This window comes from Rhodofomes roseus, assembly GCF_022264815.1.
Source record: "Rhodofomes roseus strain CIRM-BRFM 1785 chromosome Unknown C8Q71scaffold_17, whole genome shotgun sequence".
NCBI classification, from domain to species: Eukaryota; Fungi; Basidiomycota; class Agaricomycetes; order Polyporales; family Fomitopsidaceae; genus Rhodofomes; species Rhodofomes roseus.
In genome coordinates, this window is record NW_025952973.1 from 420,914 (window position 1) to 432,299 (window position 11,386).

An 11,386-nucleotide genomic window follows, 5' to 3' on the forward strand; every position below is an offset into this window, starting at 1 on the left:
TTTGTCTGTCACTGTCCGTCGTTCGCTCTGTTTCGTTATGGCTTTGTCCCAACATACCATGTCTTCGTGTTTGTCCGCGTCTCGTCCAATCTCGTCAATGAACCCATTTCTAGGCTTTGAATACACTCGTTCTCACCGTTTCCGCCGTTGACTTTCGAGTTCGTCGCGCGCTGTCTCGTTCCGCATGCATGGCCCATTGCCTTAACCCACACCCCATAACTTCGCGTCTGCATGTGCGGTACATAGACGTCTCCATCGCATCGCATCGTGTACATCTTGTTTATCCCCTGCATCCGTTTCGCGAAGCCCCTCCACTCCGTGCGCTAGTTGATCAGCACCAATGACAGCCTATCGTACCTTCGTCGTTCCCTGTAAAATCTGACGGGTTTTGTGTATCTCTTCTGTTAACGAATGGACCAACGTCGTAGCCACAAGTACATACCTCTACGCTCGAAGAATGAATACGTTTACTCTTTGCTATACTCAATTGCGCATTCCATTTGTATCGTAATACTAAAAAGCAGCTGCATGCCCGCCTGCGCGTTGACTTGTGTGACGCCGTCACATGATGACACTGTCACACGCAGCCAAAATCTCTCCTCGATCATTCGTCGGGTGCGCGGTCCTCAAAGGCGAATCTCTCGGTGCCTCCCACAGACCCTCTTTCTCTACCTCCAGTCTCACTCGAAGGGCCCCATATACACCGATCGAATCACGCGAAAAGAGGGAGCAGAGTACATCATGGCATCAAACGGCGTGAACGGCGTTCACTATGAGGACGACGAGGATATTGACTACACAGACATCGAGAGCAAGTGCGTACATTGTCACGGAAAAGTGTGCCGACGCTTGAGCTAGACTCTAGATACAAAGTGAAGTACGAGGAGGGCTTCGACAACATCCTGGTGGTGGATGGTGTCCCGATCATCGACCAGTCCAAGCGAGGCAAGCTCCTGGAGAAGATCGCAAAGGAGTTTGCGCGGAAGGGTGCACCCATCAAGCCTGCTGATGTCTCCGTCCCATGGAATGACTCTACTGGGAAGAGCAAGGGGTAAGGCGCTACGGACGCACATTCGCCGACCTTCGACTGACACCATCGCTGCTTCAGCTTTATCTTCGTTGAATGCAAAACCGCGAACGATGCTGCTTTCGCGCTGAATGCGATGGACGGCCATCCGTTCGACTTGAAGCACACGTTCAGAGTCAACCGCTTCACTGATATTGAGCGGTACGCAAACATTGACGAGACGTACGTCGAGCCGGAGCCTGAGGAGTACAAGCCGAAGGTATGTGTGTAGCGCACAATCGAATGACATGGTTCGCTCATGGCTGTTTCTGCAGGAACACTTGCGTTCTTGGCTCGGCGACGCTCAGGGCAGGGATCAATATGCAACATACCAGGGAGATGAAGTCGAGATTCACTGGCATGGTAAACCCTCGCAATGCGAAATTGCGTTCAGCAGACCCGTACGTCATTCCCTCTGTAACAATCATCTTCACGAAAACTGACTGCTCCCATAGAACTGGACAGATCTCTACACCTCCTGGTCACCTCTCGGTACGTTCATGGCCACCCTCCATCGTCAAGGTGTGCAATTATGGGGCGGTGCGTCGTGGGGGAAGCAGCAGCGCTTCGCTCACCCCATGGTCAAGCTTGTTGACTTCTCGCCCGGCGAGAACTTCGTCGTCACTTGGTCCAACGACCCTATCGTGGTCCCTGAGGGTGCACAGCAGGGACCGCAGTTCTTCTCTCCAGAAGACGAAGGGCACAACGTTGCCGTCTGGGATATCAAGACAGGTAACCTCCTCCGGACGTTCCCTACGACCTACCCCGAGGGCGAGGACGTGAAGAAGCAACTGCAATGGCCTGCGCTTAAATGGAGTCCCGACGACAAATTCGTCGGGCGTGTCACCCCAGGCCAGCAGATCAGCGTCTACGAGCTACCTAGCATGGGTCTGCAGGGCAAGAAATCCATCAAAATCGAGGGTGTTGTTGACTTCGAGTGGTGTCCACACAGTGACAAGGACCGCGAGGAAGCCGAGGCCGAGGCGAACGGTAAGAGCACGAAGAAGCCGAGGGAGAACATGCTTGCGTATTGGACGCCTGAGGTGGCCAACCAGCCTGCCCGTGTTACACTCATAAACTTCCCGAGCCGAGCCATTCTCCGGCAGAAGAACCTGTTCAATGTCACAGAGGTAGTGTTGCTCTCGCAGGCGCTATTAAGGGCGTCTCTCACGATCTTGTTCAGTGTAAGCTCCATTGGCAAAACCAAGGAGACTTCCTCTGCGTCAAGGTTGATCGTCACACAAAGACGAAGAAGTCCATCTTCTGCAACCTGGAAATCTTCCGTGTGCGCGAGAAGGACTTCCCCGTCGAGGTCGTCGAACTGAAAGGTTCGTCATACTGAGGTTGTCGCTGATACACCCTTCTAAACGCAGCTGTATTAGACGCTGTCACCGACTTCTCCTGGGAGCCGCGTGGCGAGAAGTTCGCGCTCATCTCGAGTAATGATCCAAACCTCGCCAATCCAGCGCCTGGCATTACCATCAAGACCGACGTAAGCTTCTACCAGCTCGTGCGGGGCAAGGGCGACTTCAAGCTCCTCCGTGAGTACTTGACATGCATTCGGCATACGAAGGTACTAATAGCCATCGCAGGAACATTGCCGACACGGACCAGCAACACTGTGCGGTGGTCACCCCGTGGTCGTCATGTCGTTCTCGCGACGATCGGTTCTTCCAGCAAGTCGGAGCTCGAGTTCTGGGATCTCGACTTCAATGCGGACGACACTGGTCGTCGGGAAGGACCCTCGAAGGAGGAGTGGGGTAGTGGTATTCAGCATCTGGGTACTGCGGATCACTACGGTGTCACGGACGTCGAGTGGGATCCCAGTGGGCGCTACCTTGCGACGAGCGCGAGTGCATGGAGGCATACGGTAAGCAGTCGCTGAGAGGTGTCTAATTGAGATGTCATACTTATGGCTGCTTCAGCTTGAGAACGGCTATGCTATCTGGGACTTCCGTGGTCAAGAACTTGAGAAGCACATTCTCGACCGCTTCAAGCAGTTCCTTTGGCGCCCACGCCCACGCACGCTGCTCACGAAGGAGCAACAGCGGCAAATTCGGCGCAACCTCAAGGAGTACAGTCGCCAGTTCGACGAGGAGGATGCCGCCGAGGAGAGCAATATCAGCGCGGAGCTCATCGCACACCGGAAGCGGCTCGTTGACGAGTGGAACGCCTGGCGCAAGCGGGTCAAGGCCGAGGTGGCTGAGGAACGCAAGCTTCTCGGTGAGAAGGTGGAGCCCGAGGCTGAGAAGGAGGCTGAGGAGAAGGAGGAAATCGAGCTCTGGGTTGACGAGGTGATCGAACAGATTGAAGAGGAGGTCGTTGAGTAAGCATGCGGCTTACGCACTTGTTGTGAGTAGTGACTTCCGCTCGTCTTCGTCGAATCTACGTGTATGTGCTATGTAGTCAGTTACGCCCGGTTTCTTTCATGAAACCATGATATATGCTGATTGAGATGACATTCAGACGTGTGTATCAGTAGCGTCTCATTACTTATGTAGCGTAGTGATTTCGTAAGTGAAGAAATGTCTGCGACCGGCATGCATGCAACCCTAGCACTGACCAATGGGCCCGCGCGTGCAAATTGACAGCCCTATCCCCGAACATACTCAGTCAAGTGTGAGGTCAATCACAGCAGACGAGAACGCAAGTACACCTTTGTCCGCTTGCTTTCGCTTCAAAGAGTCTCTACCACCTCGTTGTTCCTTTGTGGCCGCGAGATCGCGTTCCGCGTTCTCGAGCTGAGCACTCAAATAGCGGACAATCTGCTGACACAAGGCGGCGGTAAGCGTAGGCCTCCTCTGAGAGGTAGCGAGACGTACCTCTTTCTCCGCAAGATCACGTTTGGCGCTGCCTAGCTGAGTGCGTACGTAGCGTAAAATTTGCTGTAATTGAGAGTCATAACGGTCAGCGCGAGCCGTGTACGGCTTGCTGGTTGCATGATGTGTCAAGAGACCTAAGTACCTGTGCGGAAGTGATGCTAGCGTTGTCCAGTTCGAAATTGTGAGCAATGTGCAGCCCGACGTGGTCGAGGTTCCGCTTTACGTCTTCCTCGGGACTGGCCTGACGTGGCCTCTTAGTCGCTTTGCTCTGCTCTCTGGTTCGCATCGTGGAATCAGAGGCTCGTCGTTTCCCTGCCCGCTGTGGCGCTGAGGATAAACCCGCTTCAGGCGGACTTGGAGCTTGTGAGTGGGATTGAGTGTTGGATACCACTCCCACTCCTTGGACCCCATTGTTGTCGTTTTTCTGAGCCTGTCGAGTATTGGAATTGACGCAATCAGTGTTGTCTGTCTCCGGGCTCGGAGATAGAGGAATGATGCCTTGGGCCTTCAGTATCTCTATACTGCTGCGTGAATAGATTGACAATCACCACAAAAGCAAGGTGCCGTACCTCGTGGCCTGTACATGAACCTGAAAGTAACATAAGGGTCCTTCTCCCCATCCATGAACGTGTAGTCGTGGTAGTCCCGTGTGGCCACCGGTGCAGCGTCCGCTAACCTAGCGCGCATAGTAAGCATTGTCCTGTAACATGGCGTTGAAGTGACCCACACAATCCGGTGTAAACCAGCCTTCTTGCTGAGTTCATTGACAGGTTTATCGGAGCCGACCCAGGTCTCTGCACTGGCATCTGGTGCCCAGCATTCTCCCATTACTATTCGATAAACCCGGACCTCAACGAAACCGAGATCTTGGGCGTCGTTTTCAGCGTTTTCATCGTCTGCAAGTAGTCTGAGAAAGTAGACTATGGGGCAACCAATGCACGTACCAGTGACCTGAATATCTGCAAAAGTAAAAACTCTCTCCATGGCCACGCTTTCAGACACGCTGATATACACTCCCCTGAGCTCCGACCAGTCTCCTGGCTCAGCGAATTTCCCGTTTGCATAGTCTCCGTCCATATAGCAGTCAGCGATCACTGTCTTTCCTTGTAACCCATTGTATACGTTGATGACAAATGTCTGATAGTGGTCGGAGTCGGACGTCAGGGTACATTGTAGCATCAACTCGGAAGTTGGACAAACTAGGTTACGTACCTTGCCAGCTTCGCTAGCAATGTAGCAGCCGATGGTACGTCCGTCCTGCTCATCAATTCCATACTGGGCCAGGTGCTCGCTGCTGTCTGCAACGGAGATGTTGACCTCGATATCACGAAGCTTCATGATTGGGGCACTACTAGCGCTATGCCAGGCAGAGGCTATCGACTTAGCAGGTATGATGCATGAAGCCGTCGTTGAACGTTGACCTATTAGACCATGTTCAGAGTTGTGCGGTCTATATATATCGGAGACTCAAAAAGAGGAAAAACGAGTAGCAGGCCGCGGCGCGGGTATGGCGGCGCGCGTTTTGCACGTGCACGCGTTCTCTCGACGCGTCGCGCCACCGTGACCGTGACCGTGTTGCGGACGATGAATCGACGACGTCCAGCGACGCGTCGAGCGCGGCTCTGCCGGTCTCCCCGTCAGAATATATGCACGATGCTGTCCAGCGGACTCAGAAACGTACAAATGAGCCATCCGTTCCATGATGTCCACCTTTCGTCTCCCGAGTTGACTTCCTCGGCCAGCTGTCTCCACTCCGCCCGGCGCATCCAAACGTTCGACCTCGCTACACTGTGACTTAGTTCAGCACCTTCAGACAAGTCAGAGTGCCAGAGGGCAGCCAAAAATCCGCCATCAAGAACTTCTTCGATGTACAAGGTTGGTACAAGGCTGGACCGCCGTCGTGACTGGAGACGGCACAGGTATTGGTCTCATGATAACGCAAGCATTCGCATATAACGGCGCACGAGTATACGTTACCGGAGGTCGCGCGGATTTGCTCGAGGCTACCGTGAAAGAATGGGGCTCTTAGCTGCTTCGCCCCGAGGGAAGGATTACATCCGTACCTGAGGATATCAAGGAGAAGCTCCATCCAAAACCTCACGCGAGAGGTTGCGAGGCATGAAGAAGACCATGTCGATGTGCTCTGAACAACGCGGGTATTGACAGCAAATTGACAGGGATACGCCTCGGAGCACCGTTGGGAAGGCGACGACACCGCATAGGCCCTGCAACGGCAGCTCTGGAGCGAGATGAAGATTACCTCGTCGGCCCAGACGTGACTTCTTCACGATCGTCGCGTTCTTGCCCCTCTTGTCGGCTGCGACGAAGCGTGCCAATGCGGGACACACGAGCAGCGTCAGCATCTCGTCGATGTCATGCATCACACGGACGTCGCAACACCATATACATAGCACACAACACCTCCGAGTACTTACAAGGCGGCTGCTATTCAACTGAACACGCTACTCGCCATCAGTCAACTGTGAGGTCAATGACAGCGGACGAGGTCGCAGATACACTCCTGTCCGCTTGTTCGCGTTTCGCGGAAACTCTGCCGCCTCGTTGGCCCCTTTTCCCTGCAAGATCGCGTTCTGCGTTCTCTAGCTGGGTACCCAGATAGCGGACGATTTGCTAACAAGAAACGTGTAGCGGTAAGCGTGAGTCTCCTTACGTAGCTAGGGAGGCGTACCTCTTTCTCCGCGAGATCATGTTTCGCGTTGTCTAGCTGGATGCATAGGTAGCGTACAATTTGCTGTAATTGAGGGTCACAGTGATCAGCACGAGCCGTATATGGCTTGCTGGTTGCATGATGTGTCAAGAGACCTACCTCTGCAGACTCGGAGGCGATGCTGGCATTGTCTGGTTCAGGACTGTGTTCGATATGCGGCTTAATGTCGTCGAGGTTCGGCTTCACATCCTCCTCGGTACTGGCCTGACGCGGTCTCTTACTGGCTTGGCCCTGCTCTCCGGCTCGTGTAGTAGATTCAGATGCCCGTCGTTTGTCTGCCCGCTGTGGCGCTGAGGATAAACCCGCTTCAGGCGAACTTGATACCTGTGAGTGTGATTGAGCATTGGATACCACTCCCATTCCTTGGACCCCATTGTTGTCGTTTTTCTGAACCTGCCGAGTATTGGAATTGGCGCACTCGGTGTTGTTTGTCTCCGGGCTCGGGGATAGAGGAATGATGCCTTGGGCCTTCAGTATATCTACGCTGTTGCGTGAATAGATTGGCAATCACCACAAAAACAAGGTGCCGTACCTCGTGGCCTATACATGAACCTGAAAGTGACATAAGGGTCGTCCACCCCATCTATGGGGGTGTAGTCAATGTGGTCCATAACTTCAACCGGTGCAGCGTCCGCTAACCTTTCGTGCACAATAAGTATTGTCTTGTAACATGGCACTGAAGTGACCCACGCAATCCGGTGTAAACCAGCCTTCTTACTGAGTTCATTGACAGGTTTATCGGAGCCGACCCAGGTCTCTGCACTGGCATCTGGTGCCCAGCATTCTCCCATTACTATTCGATAAACCCGGACCTCAACGGAACCGAGATCTTGGACGTCGTGTTGAGCGCTTTCATCGTCTGCAAGTAGTCTGAGGAAAACAGACTACCACCATGGGGTGATCGGTACACGTACCAGTGACCTGAATGTTTGCAAAAGTAAATACTCTCTCCATGGCCACGCTTTCAGACACGCTGATATACACTCCCCTGAGCTCCGACCAGTCTCCTGGCTTAGCATAATCCACCTCTGCATACTCTCCGTCCATGTAGCAATCAGCAATCACTGTCTTTCCCTCTAGCCCATTGTGTATGTTGATGGCAAATGTCTATTAGTGGTCGGACGTCAGGATGTAAGTTAGCATGAATTCGGAAGTTAATAACTTGAACACTGTTGCATACCTTGCCAGCCTCGCTAACAATGTAACAGCTGATGGTACGTTCGTCCTGCGCATCGTGGGCAAATTCGGCCAGCTGTCCGTGGCTGTCCGCGCTGGAAATGTTGACCTCGATATCGCGAAGCTTCATTGAGGCACTATGTATGCCACGCAGCCGAGTATCGGCTACTATGTATCCAGGCCTTCCGAGTCGCAGAGCCAGACCGAAGGTCCGAAAGAATATTGTGGCGGTTGCGGCGAGTTGCGGCGGGGGTTCTGCACGTGCACGCGACGCGACGCCCGAGCTTGTCGGAAAGTATTCGCGCCTCGACGCGCCACCGTGACCGTGTTGTGGATGATGACGTCCAGTGACGCATCGAACGCGGCTCTGCCAGTCTCACCGTCTAGTCTGCTTCAAAATGTGGGCCCCATACCGTAGCAGCCCTTAGGCGGAGTTACATAAGCATGTTCATCTCCGAAACGCGCGTGTAAATCTCGACGCGTTCGACGCGTCGCGTCGCCTGTGCTGCCTCACGCCCACATTGCCCTTGCTTTGCCCCGTCCGTCGCTCGCTTTCACCCCGTCCTTTTGCTGCTGCGCCGCTATTGTCTCGCCCTCTCCCATCCCGTCGCTCGTTCTCGCCCGTCCCCTCCGCCTCGCCCATCTCTGCTGTTCCGCCCACTCGACCTCTTTTGATGCGCGGCATCGAGACGCGTCTGTAGACACCCCTCATGCCGCATACGTTACCTTGCATTCTGTCGCGCCATCGCGTTGCAGAGTCTGCCATGGGACCCGCACGACCACCAACGCAAAGGTGCTTGCAAAGCCTTGGATGGCTTGGGTCGCGACGGCGACGGATGGCAACTCCGAGTCGCAGGTGCGGAGCGAGATGTTATCCTGCTCTCTCAGGAACAGCTCGCTACGCCAGGCTTCCGCAAGCTCATGGACGACAAGACCTTCGCCGCGCGAATCATGGCTCTCAATGGTGACGAGGCTCATCTGTTGTACAGCTGAGCTCACAATTCCGACCGCTATCTCAGGACATTGGCAATGTTCATGCACGAATGCCAGGGGACATCATTCTCGTCGCCTGGACCGCGACAATCCGCTCGTGTCTACAGACAAGCACGATCGTGAACTTCCTGAGTATGCGGCAGTTCCTCTCCGCCGGTTGAACGCACGGTACGACATTCGCTGGGTTTTTCGAACTGTAGTTTCATCTCCACAGAAGTCTGCGGAGTTCTCTGAACTGCAATGGGTGCTCGAGGAAGATTGGTGAGTCATCATCTTCTGCCAGACAATTGCACTCTCCACAGACTTTCGACATACCTCCGGAACAAAGTGAAGGAACTCACCGACCACGAGGATGACGTCCGAACGTTCATCTCGATTTGCAGTGCAACATATGTCAAACAAACCCTCGAACTCTTTCGCGACAACTGGACCCTCGGGAACGGCTAAAAATCGGTACAGACACGGCCTCCATGGCGTTCGGTATTGACGTAACGACAATTGATGACGTTGTTTCTCATGGATACATCTTGGACGACCTCAATGTCATGTTACAGCGCCCTGGGACGGTCGCGGTCGCAGTGCATGCTCAATCATGTACCTACCTCGGAACACATATGAACATGCAGAGGAGGCTCCGCAATCAACGCTCGCAGAAAAGACGAAGGGACTTGGACGAGAAGCGGAAGAATTTGCGACACAGGTTCGACGTAGATAGCATTGCGTCCGAGTCCATCGACCTTGCACTTCGCGAGAATGACTCGTGCAACTAACCAATTAGCGACACTGGGCCCATTCGGGGCTGTCGGTTTGTTATGTACTGCGAGACTGTGACTATGTACTGGATGCCAGCCTTGTTCGCCCGCGCCTGGCCCTGAAGAAATTGAACGAGTTATGATTATATCGCAGACAGATCTAAGCGCAGCCACCGGCCGAACTGCCCGAGCCACCGGCAGCCTGCCGTAGCCACCGGAATGGTTCGGCCATCAAAAAATGGGTAGCGTAAGGGCTGCTCCAGTATCAGGGACGCGTTTTGAAGCAGACCCTTAGAAGACCGCCCCCCCTGTCCGTCCAAGAGGTCTTCTTTAGGGTCTGCCTAGGGGAGACTACTCACCGTCAGGATATATGCACGATGCTGTTCAGCGGACTCAAAAGCGTACAAAAGGGCCATCCTCACTGTTTCCATGCTGTCCACCTTTCGTCTCCCAGGTCGACTCGCCCGTCCAGCTGTTTCCGTTCCGCACGCATCCAAACGAGTTCCATCTCGCTACGCCGAGTTCAGCACATTTAGACCAGTCACAATGATGGCAGAAGGGAATCAAAAGTTCGCTATCAAGAACCTCTTCGATGTCCAGGGCTGGACCGTCGTCGTGACTGGCGGCGGTACAGGCATCGGCCTCATGATCACGCAGGCATTCGCGAATAACGGCGCACGAGTATACATCACTGGACGTCGCGCGGAAGTGCTCGAGACTACTGCAAAAGAATGGGGCTCAAAGCTGCTTCACCCAGAGGGCAGGATCATACCCGTAACTACGGACATCACAGACAAAAGCTCCATCCAAAACCTCGCGCGAGAGGTCGCGAAGCATGAGGACCATGTCGACGTGCTCGTGAACAATGCGGGTATCGATGGGGATACGAGTACCGTCGAGAAGGGAGACGAGAGCGCCGAGGCCCTACAAGAGCAGCTCTGGAGTGAGGAGATGAAGATGTGGGAAGAGGTTTACCGCACGAACGTTATGGGGTACGTTCGATTCACCACCTGACTTACTACTCGCAAGCTGACCTCGTCTGCACAGTCATTTCTTCACGACTGTCGCTTTCTTGCCCCTCCTGTCTGCCGCGACGAAGCGTGGTGCGGGACATATAGGAAGCGTCATCAACATCTCGTCGATGTCAGGCATCACGCGGATGTCGCAACACCATATAGCATACAACACTTCCAAAGCGGCTGCCATCCAGCTGAACACGCTGCTCGCGCAGGAGATGCGTCGCCCAGGTGTCAAGGTCCGCGTGAACTCCATCGCGCCTGGTATCTTCCCGAGTGAGATGACTGGTGAGTGCGCTCGCTTGACATTCGAAGAAGGCATATGGCTGATCGATATCACTAGCCTCCGACTCCAATGAGAAGAACAAGTCGACCATTCCGACGGACGACTCGTACGGCAAGAAGAAAGGCATACCTGCTGGACGGCCTGGTGGGGAAGAGGATATGGCGCAAGCCGCACTCTTCTTGGCATGCAACCAATACCTTTACGGCCAGGTAAGTTGTTTCGCGCGATCTCACTCTCGATGCGGCGGCTGAATATCGTCGCGCGCAGATCGTAACAGTCGATGGTGGCTATCTCCTCGAGCACCCATAAGCACGGCCTATTAGTATATGAAGGGGGCGGGATGTAGTATACTGTACTCACCGCGTGTAAAAGCAAGGAAGGAATAATCAACGAGGAATTGGTTACACGCACCAGTGCAGTGTACATGTACTTAGAGAATCAAAGAAGTCAGTTCGCAGCGGGGTGCGTGGTTAGGGTTAGGCAGCGTGCGCCATGACCACGGCCACCCAGCGCCTTGCGTTGTTCAGTCCGCAACGAGCTCCATCGG

General features: G+C 54.1%; 4 protein-coding genes across 4 annotated transcripts; 2 read left to right on the forward strand and 2 right to left on the reverse strand.

Annotated features, from left to right (window-relative positions):
- The first annotated feature begins 621 nt into the window (after positions 1–621).
- Positions 622–3,514, forward strand: C8Q71DRAFT_175616 (translation initiation factor eIF-3b). Its single transcript, XM_047916765.1, has 9 exons — positions 622–815; positions 866–1,051; positions 1,109–1,286; positions 1,342–1,467; positions 1,522–2,196; positions 2,250–2,394; positions 2,449–2,607; positions 2,659–2,936; positions 2,992–3,514. Exons 1-9 carry the CDS (start codon positions 742–744, stop codon positions 3,394–3,396), a joined length of 2,226 nt encoding a protein of 741 aa, XP_047776500.1. The 5' UTR covers positions 622–741; the 3' UTR covers positions 3,397–3,514.
- C8Q71DRAFT_874465 (uncharacterized protein) lies at positions 3,499–5,226 on the reverse strand (the record flags this gene model as incomplete). The annotated part of the gene is made up of 7 exons (XM_047928372.1): positions 3,499–3,831; positions 3,889–3,951; positions 4,031–4,404; positions 4,458–4,564; positions 4,616–4,784; positions 4,833–5,025; positions 5,101–5,226. 7 exons carry the CDS (start codon positions 5,224–5,226, stop codon positions 3,676–3,678), a joined length of 1,188 nt encoding a protein of 395 aa, XP_047776501.1. The 3' UTR covers positions 3,499–3,675.
- Positions 5,227–6,360: 1,134 nt separating this feature from the next.
- Positions 6,361–7,922, reverse strand: C8Q71DRAFT_860058 (uncharacterized protein; the record flags this gene model as incomplete). Its single annotated transcript, XM_047927740.1, has 8 exons — positions 6,361–6,519; positions 6,578–6,640; positions 6,716–6,940; positions 7,010–7,095; positions 7,149–7,255; positions 7,307–7,475; positions 7,531–7,723; positions 7,797–7,922. 8 exons carry the CDS (start codon positions 7,920–7,922, stop codon positions 6,361–6,363), a joined length of 1,128 nt encoding a protein of 375 aa, XP_047776502.1.
- Positions 7,923–9,867: 1,945 nt separating this feature from the next.
- On the forward strand, positions 9,868–11,366 carry C8Q71DRAFT_772546 (NAD-P-binding protein). Its single transcript, XM_047924410.1, has 4 exons — positions 9,868–10,529; positions 10,585–10,841; positions 10,897–11,048; positions 11,107–11,366. Exons 1-4 carry the CDS (start codon positions 9,967–9,969, stop codon positions 11,146–11,148), a joined length of 1,014 nt encoding a protein of 337 aa, XP_047776503.1. The 5' UTR covers positions 9,868–9,966; the 3' UTR covers positions 11,149–11,366.
- The last annotated feature ends 20 nt before the right edge of the window (positions 11,367–11,386 follow it).

Bases quoted from the DNA above. Each gene is read 5' to 3' on its own strand.
- C8Q71DRAFT_175616 (XM_047916765.1), top strand. From the start codon at position 742: ATGGCATCAAACGGCGTGAACGGCGTTCACTATGAGGACGACGAGGAT. The intron at 1,052-1,108 runs GTAAGGCGCTAC...TCGCTGCTTCAG, and splicing joins TCTACTGGGAAGAGCAAGGG to CTTTATCTTCGTTGAATGCA. The intron at 2,395-2,448 runs GTTCGTCATACT...CAGCTGTATTAG, and splicing joins CGAGGTCGTCGAACTGAAAG to ACGCTGTCACCGACTTCTCC.
- C8Q71DRAFT_772546 (XM_047924410.1), top strand. From the start codon at position 9,967: ATGCTGTCCACCTTTCGTCTCCCAGGTCGACTCGCCCGTCCAGCTGTT. The intron at 10,842-10,896 runs GTGAGTGCGCTC...CGATATCACTAG, and splicing joins CTTCCCGAGTGAGATGACTG to CCTCCGACTCCAATGAGAAG. The intron at 11,049-11,106 runs GTAAGTTGTTTC...CGTCGCGCGCAG, and splicing joins ACCAATACCTTTACGGCCAG to ATCGTAACAGTCGATGGTGG.